Source organism: Arachis hypogaea, chromosome 9, assembly GCF_003086295.3.
Source record: "Arachis hypogaea cultivar Tifrunner chromosome 9, arahy.Tifrunner.gnm2.J5K5, whole genome shotgun sequence".
Taxonomy (NCBI): domain Eukaryota; kingdom Viridiplantae; phylum Streptophyta; class Magnoliopsida; order Fabales; family Fabaceae; genus Arachis; species Arachis hypogaea.
Window position 1 is genome coordinate 2,032,100 of NC_092044.1, and position 16,666 is coordinate 2,048,765.

Sequence of the window (16,666 nt, forward strand, 5' to 3'; positions counted from 1 at the left end):
AGTATCTGTAGTTCTATACTCTGCACCTGCTTCTGCTTTTTCCAGTTCACCTATTCTCTCTCTACCCATTTTCTTGTCATTTCTTTTCTTCAATATTCGATTTTTCTCTTCATTCTCTTTGAAATTTACGAACTTTGCATCCTTTGCAATCACTTCAGAGGGTAAAGTTTGTGAATTTGAATTCTGTTTTCCTTGTTTTCTTTTCCGTTTATGGAAAAATTGCCCTTCTTTTAGGTAAGAGTCATGTCTCCTCATTTTCTTTTAATTTGATTTGAGCTTCTGAATTATTTGTCTCTTTAAAATATTTCTACTTTCCTTTTCAGTTCAATCAATTTTTTTTTCCTCTCTGGGTATCATCCCTATTTATTTCTATGATGATTTAAGTTGTGAAATGAAAGATGAAAAATAATTGGGAATTGAGAGGTTGAAGCATTTTTCTTTTTCTCCCTGCATTACTGATTTGTGCCAATTAAGCTTCACAGATTCCATATTAGAAACAAAGGATAAGTTTATTTCATGGTAGATTTTTTTTTCTTTTTCAATAAATTATTGAACCTTAGTTGAATCTGGAATAAGAATCTATTTACCTGGAGGGATTGGATTTTGGGAATAAAACCTGGGATATGTAACATATGTTCAAATGTTGTGTCCAAATATGAGTTGTTAATTGACAATTTTATTGTTCAAAGTTTGGAATTTTTTCCTTTAAAAGAAAAAAGTAATAATTGAGGGAAATATTTTGTTCTCTTGTTTTTATTTCCTTGCAATTGGAGGTTATTGTTTTCTAAATGGATGGAACTGAGGATGATGATCTAAGGTATCCCTCTAACCCATATGGTGTTAATCACCAGGGTTATGGCTATCTGAGTCATAGGAGACTTCCGGTTCGGACTTCTCAGTATCTTCAGCCAGTTGCAAATGATTTTGTGGAACATAATAACAATGCCAATGATAATGAGGAGGAGAAGGAGGATGAAGAAGATGAAGATGAAGAACAGATAATAGAAGAAGATCATGATGATGGTGATGATGTTGATTCCCAAAGGAATGCTGTCCCCAACAATGTTGAGGAAGGTGATGATGAAGACAGGGATGGGGATGAAATTGGTGGTAACAATGATGATGGCGAGGAGGAGGATGATGAGGAGGATGAGGAAGATGATGATGATGCTAAGCCGAAAATATATAGCATGAAGGTTGATGATGATATGGAGTGGCACCCGAAAAAGCGAAAGCTGAAGAGTTTGATTTCAGCTTATGAATTTGCACCCCGGGTACCAGCGCCATCGGCTGCGGCTCCTTCAACCCCTAAACCATCTTCTGGTGGTAGGAACTCCCTTACTGATTGGACCGAGCGCGAAACTTTCGTTCTTCTTGATGCCTGGGGTGATAAGTTTCTTCAACATGGGAGGAAGAGTCTTCGGTCTGAGGAATGGCAAGAAGTTGCAGAGAAGGTATCAAAAGTTTCCAAGATTGAAAGGAAAGATGCTCAGTGTCGAAACCGGTTAGATACCTTGAAGAAGAAGTACAAGAAGGAGAAGGCTAAATCAGAGAAAATGGGTAGTGGAACTTGCAAGTGGGTTTATTTTCAGAGGATGGATAAGCTGATGTCCTCTCCAGTGCAGCAACCAGGTCTCATGCGGTTTGGACTCCGGAGAATATGTGTTTACGAATCCTCGAGTCTATTTGAACCGCGCAAATGGGTTTGATCAGATGAGGGATAGTCCTGGGAATTCTGAATCCTTTGGTGAACAAGGTTCAAATGGACATAAACATAAGAAAAGAAGGTATGCAAGGTACAGCAACGATGATGCATCCTCCTTCAGATTGCTTGCTAATTCCATTCAGAAATTCGGCGAGATATATGAGAAGATTGAGAACAGTAGAAGGCAGCAGATGGTGGAACTGGAAAAGATGAGGATGGAGTTCCATAAGGATCTTGAAACACAAAAGAGGCAGATCCTAGAGAGAGTTCAGAGTGAAATTTCAAAACTACATCAGAGAGATGATGAGGAGGAGGAGAATGATGACTAGTGTAAGGGTGGCATTTGATGTTCTGTAACATTGTTATGTGACATACTCTGCTACATTAACATTATATTTGAAACATTTTTCCCCTTCCAATTTTTCTTGTGATTATGATCCATGTTTTTTGCCATTATTGTTGCAATATCTTTGAAACTAGAACAGGATGGATGGATGTTCCGTTGTGTTCAATAGCTGTCTAATCTATATCAACTACTTATTTGTTCTTTTAATTATGCATTTTTATGTGTTTGGATCAAAGAACACCTAATTCATGTATTATTGCTTTTTTATATAAACTTGTGTGTCAATTTTATGCAACTAGTGTATGACTCGCGCATACGCGCGGGCTACTTTATAACAAAGGTCATACCTCCGTGGTAATGAACTTCCTGGTATTATAACTCTTAGAGCCCGTTTGGGAAACTTTAGAAGTAACTTTTTTTTAACTTTTGACTTATGAAAAGTAGTAGTATTAATGTCTGATGCAATTTTCAAAACCAAATTGCAACTGTGGAAATTATTTGGTTCAATAATTACAACTAACGGGTTTGACAACGAGATAAGGCTTTAGCTTATTAGTTTCCATCTTCATAGCTAGGCATAAACATATAAACTGAAATACACATAACTGCATTAACTACCTATCTTTGACATGTAAACTTCTTTCATACTACTTTTCATATATCTGGCAAGGGTAGTCGGTCAATCCAAGCAAGCCTCAGCAATGCAACCGATAGCAATGCTGCATTATATTTTCTGAATGTTCTTATCCAATTCCTGAATCATGTCTTACACAACTCTTTAATGGAGCATTTAAGGCACACTCAATCTTCAAGGAGAATTGGCCTCTGTTAATATTGAATCTCAGCAAAAATCAGTTCATAAGTATGAAACTAACAATGATAGGCCATCCAGAAATTGAAAATAAGACATCATTGAATAATATATTACCAGAGAAGAAGATCCACGTCCATGCCATGACACCAACATATGCCTGAAAATATAAAATGTTGAAAACAAAGAAATCCTTTTAATACTAACAAAACAAATGATACCTGAACATCAACATATAATTTCCCAATACATGAGACATTCCTAACAGAATAAGCACTTGCTCTTGCAACCTCAGGTGCTTCCTGCAGTCAATTCAAGGGTTACTAAAAGTTGTTTAAATGGAAGATTTTATTTGAACTTAAAAACGAATGCCACAGCATCCAAACAATTTCTATAAAACAAACCTCTAACAAAGAAGCCCCCCACATAAATGGTCCCAAGTTCATGCAATCTTTTGCTAAACAAAGGAGCCCCAAAAGCAAGTTCATATTGTGCAAGCACACATTGTGATGAAATATCCGAAGCTTGTCGAAATTGTTCAACTCCCTTACATATAGAAAGCCCCGAAGACAATTTCACAGATAGTTATAGAATATAAACAATTGGATGTGGTCGAACAGCCTCCAAAAATTCATGAAAGGATTTACAAGAAAATAGATTCATTATTAACGAAGAGTACCTTCCTAAATGAAGGTTGGTTTATGAGATACTTCCACTTTCAACCAAATCAAAGACCATCTTATCATCCAACTGGATGGCACGGACATAAGACTCATGGAGAATTCAAAAGTAAGTTGGTAGTTGAGGAATTAATCATCAATACTTGATGGCACGACCACAAGACTAATGTTCTATTTTTTGTTCTAATTGAAAATAAAAGTCAAGAAAATTGGGTCAAACTAATTAGTATTGGTTATCAAACATGCAGTGATATGAAACACCAATACTACACACAAAATTCATGAGTGCTATGGATTTGGTGCAAGGTCTTTTATTCTTCTTCAAGAAGTGACTCAATTTTACACATTAATGGGCAAAATTCTTCACCTGGTATTCACATAAGAGGGGGATATTAAAAAGGAAATTGCAAAAATCTTTTATTAGCATGTAAGATATAAAATCAATAATGAAAGATAGAAAATGAAACCAAATACCAATTCTGCCCTAAAGTACTGAAAATGAAAAAAAAAAAAAAGAGGGGGGACCAAGTAGATCTCATTGGTTCACATGAATTACTTTTGAAGAGTATGTAACATGCAAATTGAATATCGTTATACGTAACATGACAATAATTTTTCTTTGTTCTTGTTCGCCATAAAAAACTACCCTCTCTACCCTTTTTTCATGTTGAGCCTTTCCTCTTCTAGTTAGTCATGTGAAAAGGGGGTCAACTTTGTTAATTTGAATGCTACAAGGTGTACTTGCAAGTTAGGATTTGGAAATTTGGAGTGCCAAAGAAATTAGTTTTGTTCTGTACAATTTTTTTTTCAATGTATGAAAGATTTCTTGCGCCATTTGCATTTTGGTCCCATATTGTAGTGCCATTATAAGAATCTAACAATGATGAAGTTAGTTCAGAGACTGAAGAGCAGTATTAAAAAAATGTAAAAAATATGTTTATTGAATAAGATATTAGTCAACATGATTCAAGAACCTGAATTAAATACAGGGATGAGAGGCTCATTCAAGAGCTTCTCTCCTTTTTCTCCTCAAAACTCACCAAAACCCCGCTAGTTTCTCAACTGATTTTCTCTCACCTTATATACAAGTAACTAACTAATGACATTCTATCACATAATCAATGATTTAGTGCACATGTTATCAATGCATTTAGATGGGAAATGCAGGCAAAGAATGCTGCCGGCAAAAGCTTCCACCTTCCACGAAACTTGATTCTGTATAATACAATAAATATGATGCAGCAAAACCTGCAGCAGTGGTGACAAATAGGTTGCTGGTCGCCACAACTATCGACATTCTAATCTTGTAAAGTTACTAACCAAGGTTCCAGTACCTAAAGAGATGTAACCAAGACTCATGTTACATGAATTGCCTAGGTTGAACATGAAATATTAGATCCTGAATTTAACCATCCCAACCCAGTCAATTAATAATAGTTCCTGGTATCAACAAACAGTTAAGTTCACTAACAACGCAACAACCAGGCATGGCTATACTTCCATACATATACAAGCTTTGACCTTTGTCAATTTTGAAGGTGCAATACCTGGCGAAAAACAGAGTCAGCTGCCAATAAGGGTTTGGAACTTCACTCTCTTTTTAACACTACGCATCCGGTCATACCCAATACCAATCTTGCTATGCATCAGCCTTATAGCCAAATCTGCATTACCAGCCTTCCTCAACGCATTGATCATCAATGTTCTAACTTTTCCAGGAATTTCTCTACCTCTGTCCACAATCCCGTCGGCTAACTTGCAGGCTTCCTTCACCCGGCCGGCTTTGCACAACACGTTAATCATGTCTTCATAAGCTGTTTCAAGAACAATCCCCATGGGTGCCAGCTCATCCAAGATCTTACAAGCTCTCGCTACCTTGCCCGAAAGACAGAGTCCAATTGAAAGAGCCCTAAAGCAAGCAACATTTGGTGTTATGCCCTTATCTATCATCTTGTCCCATAATTTCAATGCCTCTTCATTCCTGTGCACTTTAAAAAGCTCACTGATAAGTATGGTATACGTATACACAGTCTGCTCGCAACCTTCCTCCTCCATCCGTTGAAACAGTGCCAATGCTTCATCAATCCTCCCACCTTTACACCATCCATCGATAAGTGCATTATAGCAATAAGAATCCGGGGGGCACCCCTTATCAACCATCTCATAAAACAACTTCTCGGCTTCATCAACTCTCCCAGCCTTCCCAAGGCCATCAATCAAACTCGAGTAAAATACCGCATTCACCATAACACCATTCTCTTTACAAAACTCTAAATAACCCAAAGCTTCCTCCACTCTCCCACCCTTACACAAACCATTAACAATCGCCCCATAAGTAACTTCATCCGGTTTAATCCCCTCCTGTCTCATCCTCTCAAACAACCTCATCGCCCCGTCAACATTCCCAGTCTTCGCATAACCATCGATCAACGCCGTGTACACCGCCTTATTGGCTCCGCAACTATCCCTTCTCATCTCTTCAAACACATTGAGACCCTCAACAACCTTCCCTTGCCTGCAAAGTCCACACACCACCAAACTATAAGCATGTGGAGGAACCACCAACCCCTTCTCCTTCATCTCATGATAAAGCCTCACACAACAATCCACATCCCCTTCGCCATAACACGCCTGCATAACTGTCATGTAACTAACCTTATCCGGCCCCACATTACCATCATCATCCCCAGCCTCCATCTCCCTAATCATCTCCAAGGCCTTCCTAGTTTTCCCAACCTTACAATACCCTTTAATAACCGTATTGTAACTAACCGAATCCGGCCTCACATTAACCTCCCTCATCGCCTCGAAAACCCTAACCGCCGATTCCACCATACCGGCATTAACCAATCCGTTCATCAACGAATTGAAATTATACAAACTCGGCTCAAGGCCATCCTCCTTCATGTTCCGCCACATCCACAACAGCTCCTCCACCATGCCAACCGCGGCAAAGCTCCTGAGCAAGGAGTTAACGGCGGCGGCAGTTAATTTAAACTTCCGGCACTTGAATTCTTGTAGAATGTTCTGGAACACAGTGGAATCGAAGGATGAAGAAAAGGAGAGGGTTTCGATGAGAGAGACGTAGGAATGGAGGGAGTGGGAATAGCTAGGTTGAGAGTGAGCCCAGTGGAAGAAGCGCGTGGCGAGGAGGGGTTGGTTGGTGAGGGAGCGGAGGGTGTGGGAGACGAAGTTGGGGGAGAGAGTGATAAGGAATTTGTTGCAGAAGGAGGTGAGGTTGGATTCCATGGAAGGGGAACCGTCGAGGAGGGAGAGGATTTGGGGGAGCCATGGGGATGGGGAAGGAGGGTCACGGGAGGCTGAAACGACGACGTCTGAGAGGTCGTAGAAGGGTTCGACGACTTCGTGGGGAGGGGGAGTGGAGAATCGTGATGATGACGTGGCAGTGTGTGAATGTCGTTTGAGGAGCTTTACAAGTATCCTGCTGCTGCTTCTCATCTGGGGATTCAAAGAAGAAACGCAGGGTTGGCTAGTTAGAGTTGGTGTTTCTCAACTCTCAACGGCGTCTGGCATCTGTACTGTAGTCTCTCTCTTGTTTAGGGAATTCTATTTTGTTTGGACCGCAAGGTTCTGAAAATCAAACCGGTCATTGAACCGCTCCAGTCACTGGTTCACTGATTCACAGATCCAACCGGTCTAACTGTGGTTCAATCGAAAAAACCGTTTCAGAATAAAATAATAAATAAATTATAAATAAACTTCCTAGAATATAGAAGCAGCTTGTGAGGGACTATTGAAAGAAATGCCAATTCAAATAGTACAAAGTGTGAAGATATCAGATAATACCATGATATATTGAAAGAAACCCAATAAACAACACTATAATCGCTGTTCCAAGAAGTCCTGAGAGAATGCAAAGCTAAATTAAAAACAGTAAATACAGAAAGTAACATTTCAAAGAGAGAGAACAAGTATATTAGTACTCGATACTCTTAATTGTTATTATCCTATTCCGCAACATATGCAAGCTATAATGTACAAATACTTTGTTTCTACTCAAATATCTGTATCATAGGCATATCTGCATCATATACTATTAAATTAAACTTCTTAATTGTGACTATAGTTTTGATAAAATGGCCCTATTTACATATTCCTATTTGTGCAAAATGGAAGGCAAGACTAGCTAGCTTTAATTCTCTTACAAGAAACTAGTATAACTTGGAAAACAATAATGATAAAGCCATGAAGAGATTCTATTAGTTCCTACTAAACAAAACAATTAGATCAAAACTAAGGGTAAATTTTAAGTATTAAGAAATTAACTGTGTCTCTTGAATCTCCAATTCAATTATAACAGTAATCCAAAGAGTTGACTTACTATACAATGAAGGAGTGCAGAAATAGAAGGAAAGATGAAGAGGTACCAGAGGGCAGAAAAAGAGTTAGTTTTCTTGTTCCTGCTAGTGCGAGCACATTTTGATTGCCATTTTCCTTCTCAGTTCTGATAAAGAACATTGACAATTGAGAAAGATGATCAACACAACGCAAGTGAAGAGTGGAGAGTGAACATTGACAATTGAGAAAGATGATCAACACAGCAGAGCCACAAAACACACCACAGCACACCAGAACCCAGAACCCACAGCAGCAGAAGCACAGCCAGAAAATTAATAGCAGCAGAAAATTAATACTACCAACAGCATTCAGCATTCAGTATTCAGCATTCAGCATTCAGCAACAAAAATTATCATTCAGCAACAAACAGCATTTGATTTAATTTCCATTTTTAACATTCAGCAACAAACATTACAAAACAGCAACAAATAATCCCTAATCACACTAAACCTGAAATCAATAAAGCTAAACAAAAAATTTCAATAATGATTTGATTTCCATTTTTAGCAGCAACAAGAAAATTTCAACAAAGATTTCAGGAATTATAAAAAAGAGCAGCAGCACAAAATCAATTATTTGATTTCCATTAATCCATTCACAATTTCACATTCAAAAATCAGCAAACAGAGCATAAAAGGAAGAGAAGAACCGAAGAAGTGAAAGCAGTGCCACTAACCTTCGGTGGAGACACGAACGGCGAGCGGAGACACAGCGGCGAGCTACTCCAAACTCGAACAGAGAAGCCAGGGAGGACGGGGACAGCGGGAAGGAGGACGCCGAGCTACAAGAGAGGGCCTGGGCTACAAGAGAGGAGCGGAGGCGCCGACAGCACGGACGGCGGCGGCACTGTCTCAGAACCGTTGCAGGGAGAACGTAGGGTTTTGGTTGGGTGATTTTGAACTCTGCTTGAGTTCAGAGATAGTGATTCACGAACAGGGGGTGTTGGGGGAAGGGGGTGAGTGAGGGCGGAACGCTGGGGTTTTTTTTTTTTTTTTCTTTAAAACCAAAACGGTGCCGTTTAATTTAATATCTTTAGCATTTCTCTTGATAAAATATACCAAATATGATTTGATTGGTTATAAAAGTTAATTTCACATATGAAATTAGAAATTTAACTTTACTATAATGTAAAAAAATTGTACAAATATCAAATTACATATCACGTTGCCACACCAATAAAAATATTTACTTTTCTTTTACATTCCTTGCATAAAAGATTATCCAAAACAAAATTAGATATACATCAAAATTAAACTCTTAAATTAAATCACCGAAAAGAAGTTTGAAAAAACCAATTTGAGTCGACTTTCAAATTAAGTAACTTGAGCCTTTACTTTACATCAAAGAACATCATAATATTGAGTTTTTACTCGACTTACTCTTGGTCTTGTCTACTTCAGATCATAGCCCATCAACAAATACAAATCGATTACCTAAAAATTCTACCATTTGTTTTAACAACAAATATTGCACTAACTTCTAACAATTCATTCTTTATTTGTAAGACTAAAACACAAGGAAAATCGTGGTGATATAAAAGGTTACATTGTCACTAAAAATGAAAATTAATTATAAAATGGGAAACAAACATTATAATTCAACCTCTAGAAATCAACATCGTACATAAAATTGGCCTATTCCCCTTGGGCGTGGGAATCCAGACCGCACATTATCCTCTTCAAAACCCTTTGATAAAAAAATCCGGATTTCAAAGATCACCATAATATTAAGTACTTAAAAACCTGACCAATCAACCAACCAACCAAGCGAGAGTGCAAAACCCAAACCTCCCAGCGCAGCCACTCAATCACAAGGCACAAAACCCACCTTTCTCTTCCCAAGTCCCATCAGCATGCTTATATAGAAGGTATTAATAGAATAATTGGTCTTTGACTCAATGAACTTGATCGCAATAAACAAGCAATAATTATGAAGACCCTGTGTTCTATGGCTTATTCTCGGTCTCCATCGATTCTTGTGGGATATCACTACCATTGTTCCGTGCATTCTCATTAGTGTTGGCACTTGCACCACCCTGAGGTTGCTGCTGCTCACCACCCTGTGGTGGGGTTGTTGCTTGTGCTGGGGGAGTAGCTGGCTTGGCTGGTTTTGGCTTCGTCATAATTGGCTTGCAGAACCTGTCACACAAATAATTATTAAAATGAATAATTTAAAAAGGAATAATGACCAAACAGTCCAAGATGTTTGTTTTACAAACTGGAAGACAGCAAAGCATAACAAGAAATAAACCAAATCCAGAAATACCTGTCAACAGCTTCCGCTTTCCTTCTTATTTCAGCAGACAAGAGCACAGGGTTGGCATATTTTGGGAGTGGTTCCTGCTGTTGCTTTTTCTCCCTAAGCCAGTTTTCAGCCTCAACACACTCATTTAGGACCTACAAACATTGATGTCATTGATGTCAAGTTGTTAACCATAGAAGAATCACGGGAAGGAAGAAAATTAGCAAGCAACTACCTTCTGCTTTTCATTGATGTCAATGTGATCAAATTTGGGATCACTTGACATTGCAGCTTCTCTGTAACTATTTATACAATACTCGAGCTGGTCAATTACTGTGCCCCTCTCTGTGTGTTCTTTATAACGAGCTTCAATAGGATCACCTTGCTGCAATATTGCAAAACTCCACTAAGATTGTAAAATTTAAAAAAAGAAAAAAAAAAACACAGAAATAGTTCCTGCTGCTCATGTGAATGTGTGACAACCAAGTCTAACAACAAAGAAAGTAGCAGCAACAAGGAATTTCTGGTCCCCATTTTTTTAATTAAGTTCTACAGTTTCAATGGGGGACGAGCAGGTTTCTCTAGCCTTCAAACTTCTTGGTTCCTACCTTTTTAAGTTCTTCAAGTTTCGCAATATATACGCCTTTAGTTTCGTCTTCACCATCATCATATAGCCAGTCTTCCACCTGCTGAAGTCTAGCAGTAAAATCTTCCCTCTCTGGAGCAGTGACAAAATCGTGATATTTGTCATTAAGCTGAAATGGTAACAAAAAAGTCACTTCAGTAAACATCAAATAATGGGCATTTGTACTTGAAATTGGGCAAGAAAAGAGAAAAGATAAGCCTCACCTTGTTCCGCATTTCATAAACATAAGCCTCAACGGCATTTTTCTTGTCTTTTGTTTCTTCCATCACGCGATCTTGCAAAGCCATTTCAAACTCCTTTTCTACAGCTTTCTGGAGATCCACTTGTTCCATAGCTCCATAAACCACCTCTGCTACAGGAATATTTGCTTTCTTAACCTTTTTCTTCGGAGCCTGTACCAACAACATTCATGGCACACTTATAAATACCGATTTGACCATGCTAGACAACAACAATATTTTATGATTAATTATGCATGATAGTATAGCAAATTATCAATATAAGGTGTAAGATTCACTTTAAACCGAAGTGACTTCATGCAGGTTGATTCCAATATTATGTGAACAGATGGAAATACCACCAAAAAAAAAAAAAGAATCACATACACTCAAGGTCATATCTGCAAAACTATCATGTATATTATGTTCTCTCAGATTGTTGAACAGAAAAATATGGTAACAACATCCTACTAAATTAAACAATGCCAAAGTAACCCCTAAAAAACCTATCGCACATCCTCTTCTTGATGTAGATACCAATATAAATAAGCAGCTAGTTCTACAATGTCAATGCTCCATTGCTGGAAGCCACAGAAACCCACAATTATAAAATTTTAAGAATAAATAAATAACTCAGTGTCACAAAATTTAACGAATGCAAAATTAATTGAAAACAGAAAGCTTCTCGCATATGCTTGTGTATTCCTTTCACCAGGACAAACCTTGGTATCAGTGTCAATTTGCACAGGCTTTTCTCCAGTCTCAGGGCTACCATTTTCAGGCCCAGTGGTATCAGTATTAGCCTTTGCATCTTGCATGTTAACATCAGTGTCATTGGAGGTTGGAGGAGCAGCACCATCAGCAGGGGATTCATCGGTATCCATCTTGGTGTTTTCTGCAGCTGATTCTTTGGAAATCGGAATGTCAACTTCTTCCTCTTCCAATAGCTAAAACAGGAAAGCAGAAGTTATTAGATCACAGGAGCAGATGCTCTCTGAAGTAATGTCAAACGAGAAAAATAAACCACTAAAGCTTTTACACTTACAGTTGCTGAATCAATAGCTACGATTCCATGCAAATTCAAACGAACTCTCACTTTAACTTTTGCTCTTTCAGTTTTTGTAGTTTGGAACGGACCAATCTGCATGCACTTGAGAGTCAGAGGACCAGTAAAAGGGGGAAAATGTTACAGAAACAAGAAAAAAACTTCAAATACAACTTACAGTATATGTACTGATCTTGGCAGGTGTTTGCAGTTCACTCACATCACTATACTGTACATCAATAGAGAATGTTCCTGGCCTGTAGAATGTCAATGCCTTAATACTAGGAATGGGATTGCCCTTGGGGAAAACAAGGCTACTTTGCTGATTATCTGATCCACTAATTCCCTGTGCATCTGGTCCAGAACCTTTCCATGAAAGGGAAATTGCAAAAGGAAAACTTTCATTGACCTACACAGTTCAACATAAGACAATGTTATACCGGATGGAGAAGGGAATCTTAGTCTTGGTGTATGAACAGTTTACTGCAGAGACATAGCAAATATAATTGCAAAAGTTCCTTTTTATGAAAGAAGAATAAGAAGATAAAACTCATGATTCCTAAAGGCCTGCAGAGTTTTACCGTGAGTAAGCACTTCAGAGAATAACAAATAAATTTCCCCAACAAATTGTTTACATGAGTGCCTCTGGAGTGAAAATAGAGAAAGTTCAAAGAAGGAAATATTACCTGAAACTCTCGTACTTTAAAAGTTGGACTAAGAATTGCACATTGCAAGGCACAACCCTTAGCAACACACTCACTAGCATTCATTGTTCGTCTAGGCTCCTTTTTGAAGAAATCTGTCAATATTTTATTGATAGCTGGTACACGAGATCCTGAACCAACCACCTCAACCATGTGAACATTTTCAATTGTAAGAGCTGCTTCAGCTAGTGCCTTCTCCAAAGGTCCCTTCACACGTTCCAAAATCGGGAGACTTAGTTGCTCAAACTCATCGCGCTTGATGAAGCCTCTGACATCCTTCTCATCCATTAAGCATTCAATATTCAGAGGTGCCTCAGGATTTGCACTAAGCACCTTCTTCAGCTTCTCACAAGCAGCCCTAAGCCTCAAACAAGCCCGGGCATTCTGGAGAACGTCAATTTTGTACTCCGTCTTAAATTTTTCAGCAAAGTGATGGAACAGAACCTCATCAAAATCCCTACCACCCAGAGACCTGTCATAGGAGTGAGCCAATACTTTCAGCTGTCCCTTTTTGAAGCCAGCAATGCACACTTGCATGCTAGCATGTCCAATGTCGACAAAGGCAACATTCAGCTGATCATTCTCAGGAAGATCGGTCTTGTAAATCCCATAAGCCAAGGCAGTTGCAGTTGTTTCATGGAACAGGCGAAGCGGATGCAGACCAGCAATAGTGGCTGCATCCAAGACAGCCCTCCTCTGAATATCAGTAAAATAAACCGGGATTCCAATACAACAATCAACAACAGCAGCATTGAGATTTTTCTGGGCTATTTCCTTAAGATTTGACAGCATCATTCCAAATACTTGAGTAGGTGTAAATGTTTTAACTTCACCCATGTAGCGTGCATGAATTAATGGGAATCCATCAGGGCCTTCTGTGACATTAAAAGGCAAAGACTTGATATCCCGCTGCAATTCAGGATCAGAGAATTTTTTGCCAATGAGTCTCTTCATCTGTGAGACAGAATTCTTGGGGTTCATCATAGTTGATGCAGCCCCAGCAGTCCCAATAAAGCGTTGCTTGTCACCAAAGCACACAATGGCAGGTGTTTCACGCTTCGACTCATCATTAAGTACAACATCAATTCCCCTCTGCCTTGCAACTGCAACAATGCAGCTCTCATTGCCAAAATCAAAACCCACCACGCTCATTTTTGCTAACAAAAATTTGATCCGCCAGCCAAGAAGAAAATCTGCCAAAAAAAAATACAAATATCAGCATTTACAACTGGGAAGCATGGTGAAGACAAAAACAGAAATCTCACTTGCATAAATGGAAATAGTTGCACCAAAAATGTAAAAAGAAATGATAAATCAAATTCCTTAGACAACAGCTAACAGCTCAAAAGAATCAACTAATGCTCTATATATTCAAATCATGTGCCTCTTTATATATCTTTACCTGTTGATATCTTTTCGTTATACTTTGATAAAAGACTACAATTAGCACATTATTAAAGGCATATTTATCATATAATTTAATCACACTTGATTATTTATGATTTCATAGTTGTACATAAAATGTGTTCTTCTGTTCCCTTCCCTATTCTTCTGTACGTGTGCAACATATTTGGTAGGTCACATATATTATTGAACCCTGATTAGACAAAGACTGAACTGATAATCAGTTCAATACTAAACTATTTCAACTGAGTGATCTGATCCAATTTTCTAAACATTGATGTGCATAACAGAACGCATAAAATAACAAGGAGAATCAAATGGTCAAACCATAATTTAATAAAATGAAGAAAAATGATTTAATTTCCTGATCAATCCTCCTAAACACTAACTGGAGAAAGAATTGATTATGCTTTAAGATTACAAGACAGTAACTGTATCTATTTCTTTCCCTTATTTAGTATATAGGAGGATCATTAGAATTATACAGCATACCATTACTAAGACAAACAACTAAATTCAGCAAAGCAAATCCCCACTCACACGTATTATCAACGATTAATGGAAGAAGAACACTGATAAATACAAAAATAGACTATTGCATCAAAATTGAACTACACGAAATTGAAATCGAGAAATTGCGAATGAACAGGAACAACAATTACCGATTCATCAAGATGAAGCATAAGGAACAGATCTAGAAAATAAAAGTACGGTACGTGAATCTGAAAATGAAGGAATAGGGTTTGATACCTGGCGATGGCGTAGCAAGTAGCGATCCACGAAGGAACAGAAAGAAGAGGTTTGTGAGGTTCTGTTATTTTGTTCAGGAATAATCTGTGTTATAAATACCACTTCAATTGGCAGCTCCCAAAGGCGTAAAGAGAAGACTGAAGATTCAGTGGGGACTCCACATTAGAATTAAGAATTTTCTAGTTTAGGTTTTTAAGATTTTTTAATAGAATATTATTTGATTATTAATTAATTAAAGAAAGAATTAACAATAAAAATATAGAATAAATTGGTAATTAGATCTTTTAAGATGTTGATTTTGGACTAATTAGTCCTTAAATAAAAAAGTACCAATGAGATCCTTCAATAACATGTATATCATTTTATCAATAGTATAAAATAAAATAGAATTATTCATATATTTCGTTATTTACAGTTGTGGATGTTTTATTATTGTCACATGAGCAGGAAAATAATATAATTTTGGATAGTAAAATATTTATTATTTTTTGAGTTTTCATATACTTTCTATCAACTGCTCTTTATTTATCACAAATTTTATTAAAACAAATGATGTTTCACTCCAAACGTAGTTATCTACATGACTATCTTTCATAGATAAATACGTTAGAGTAATTAACCATACATATAAATATTACCGTTGCGTTTTAGATAATAAATTGATAGAAGGACATCATGTGTCCACCGTTTATTATCGAAGGATCAACGTGATACTTTTTTTTCTTTTAAAGAATAATTAATTCGAAGTCGAAATTTTCGAAAACTTAATTGTCATTTTACTCTAAAATATATTACCTATCAAATAATAATAAGAGTAATGTGACTAATTAGATCCCTGAGAATTCTGTGTTCGGATAAGTTAGATCTTGAGAAAAAAAAAGTAACAATTAGATCTCATAGGAGATGAGACGTTGGACACATTACATCCTTCCATTAGCCCATGTAACAAAACGGAACAGAGTTGCTTTGCTGTCCCATTACATAAACTGACGTGTCTGTTTCTGCCACATCTGCAGTGAACGCCGTCGTTTTGAATTCTCTTCCTTCATATTTGTTTCACTTTGCCCTTAACCTCTTTAGTTACCTTCTGTTTTTACCCATTAACCCTAAGGGAGAAGTTGAAGTTAAAGAATCTTGGCTCTATAGTAACAAAAGTCACGATTCTTCCTTCGAAGTACCAGCAAGAAAGAAGACATCATTAAAAAAATTGGTGTTAGCAGACACATTCTCGACTCAAATAAAAAATGTTGATGCTTTTATCAGTTAGTGTATCCCTTTGTCAGTTCCTTTCATGGTGGTTCCATTGTTTAGAACAAATTATTTAATCTTCTACAAAGCATAGTTTTAACTTATTTTATTGAGTATGACGCATTTTACCACATTTAAAATTATTTATGCATTTGTTGTTACTTTTTGGAATTTCTGCTTATTTGTTTATGATTATTAAAACTAATTATTAGCAGAAAGACCAGTATCATTTTATGTCATAATAAAAAAAAGACAAACATATTCTTGATTCTTTAGTTAATTGTTATTCCAGTATATTCAAATGATAATTGTGTTTCTATTTAGCAAAGGGAGGAATTTTCTATTTCTGTGTTTAACCATGGGAGAAAATTTGTGAGGAACAAATAAGGAGAGTTGAGTTACGGGAATGAGTTAGTTGAGAGATTTTCAGAGATGAATTTGGATCGTATGAACTTCTTTGGTTTGAAGGAATTATTCAAGAGTTTGGGATACGATGATTACAAAATAAT

The 16,666-nt window shown here is 37.3% G+C and overlaps 2 protein-coding genes and 1 pseudogene across 9 annotated transcripts; 1 reads left to right on the forward strand and 2 right to left on the reverse strand.

The window, feature by feature from the left end:
* The first annotated feature begins 30 nt into the window (after positions 1-30).
* LOC112709851 (uncharacterized) lies at positions 31-2,258 on the forward strand (annotated as a pseudogene).
* Positions 2,259-2,452: 194 nt separating this feature from the next.
* Positions 2,453-8,935, reverse strand: LOC112709850 (uncharacterized). Of its 8 annotated transcripts, none has more exons than XM_072202244.1 (6): positions 8,578-8,935; positions 7,931-8,007; positions 7,350-7,406; positions 5,090-7,203; positions 2,980-3,022; positions 2,453-2,876 (listed from the first exon to the last, which is right to left on the reverse strand). In XM_072202244.1, exon 4 carries the CDS (start codon positions 6,999-7,001, stop codon positions 5,106-5,108), a length of 1,896 nt encoding a protein of 631 aa, XP_072058345.1. In that variant the 5' UTR covers positions 7,002-7,203; positions 7,350-7,406; positions 7,931-8,007; positions 8,578-8,935; the 3' UTR covers positions 2,453-2,876; positions 2,980-3,022; positions 5,090-5,105. The 8 variants fall into 8 exon arrangements, with proteins under 8 accessions (XP_072058345.1, XP_072058344.1, XP_072058340.1 ...); XM_072202243.1 differs by having other exon boundaries at positions 2,980-3,164; XM_072202239.1 differs by having other exon boundaries at positions 2,980-3,164; positions 3,267-7,203.
* Positions 8,936-9,368: 433 nt separating this feature from the next.
* LOC112709849 (heat shock 70 kDa protein 15) lies at positions 9,369-15,085 on the reverse strand. Its single transcript, XM_025761836.3, has 10 exons — positions 14,910-15,085; positions 12,738-13,948; positions 12,230-12,460; positions 12,052-12,147; positions 11,729-11,953; positions 10,992-11,180; positions 10,751-10,897; positions 10,378-10,527; positions 10,167-10,297; positions 9,369-10,039 (listed from the first exon to the last, which is right to left on the reverse strand). Exons 2-10 carry the CDS (start codon positions 13,905-13,907, stop codon positions 9,847-9,849), a joined length of 2,532 nt encoding a protein of 843 aa, XP_025617621.1. The 5' UTR covers positions 13,908-13,948; positions 14,910-15,085; the 3' UTR covers positions 9,369-9,846.
* Between the last annotated feature and the right edge of the window lie 1,581 nt (positions 15,086-16,666).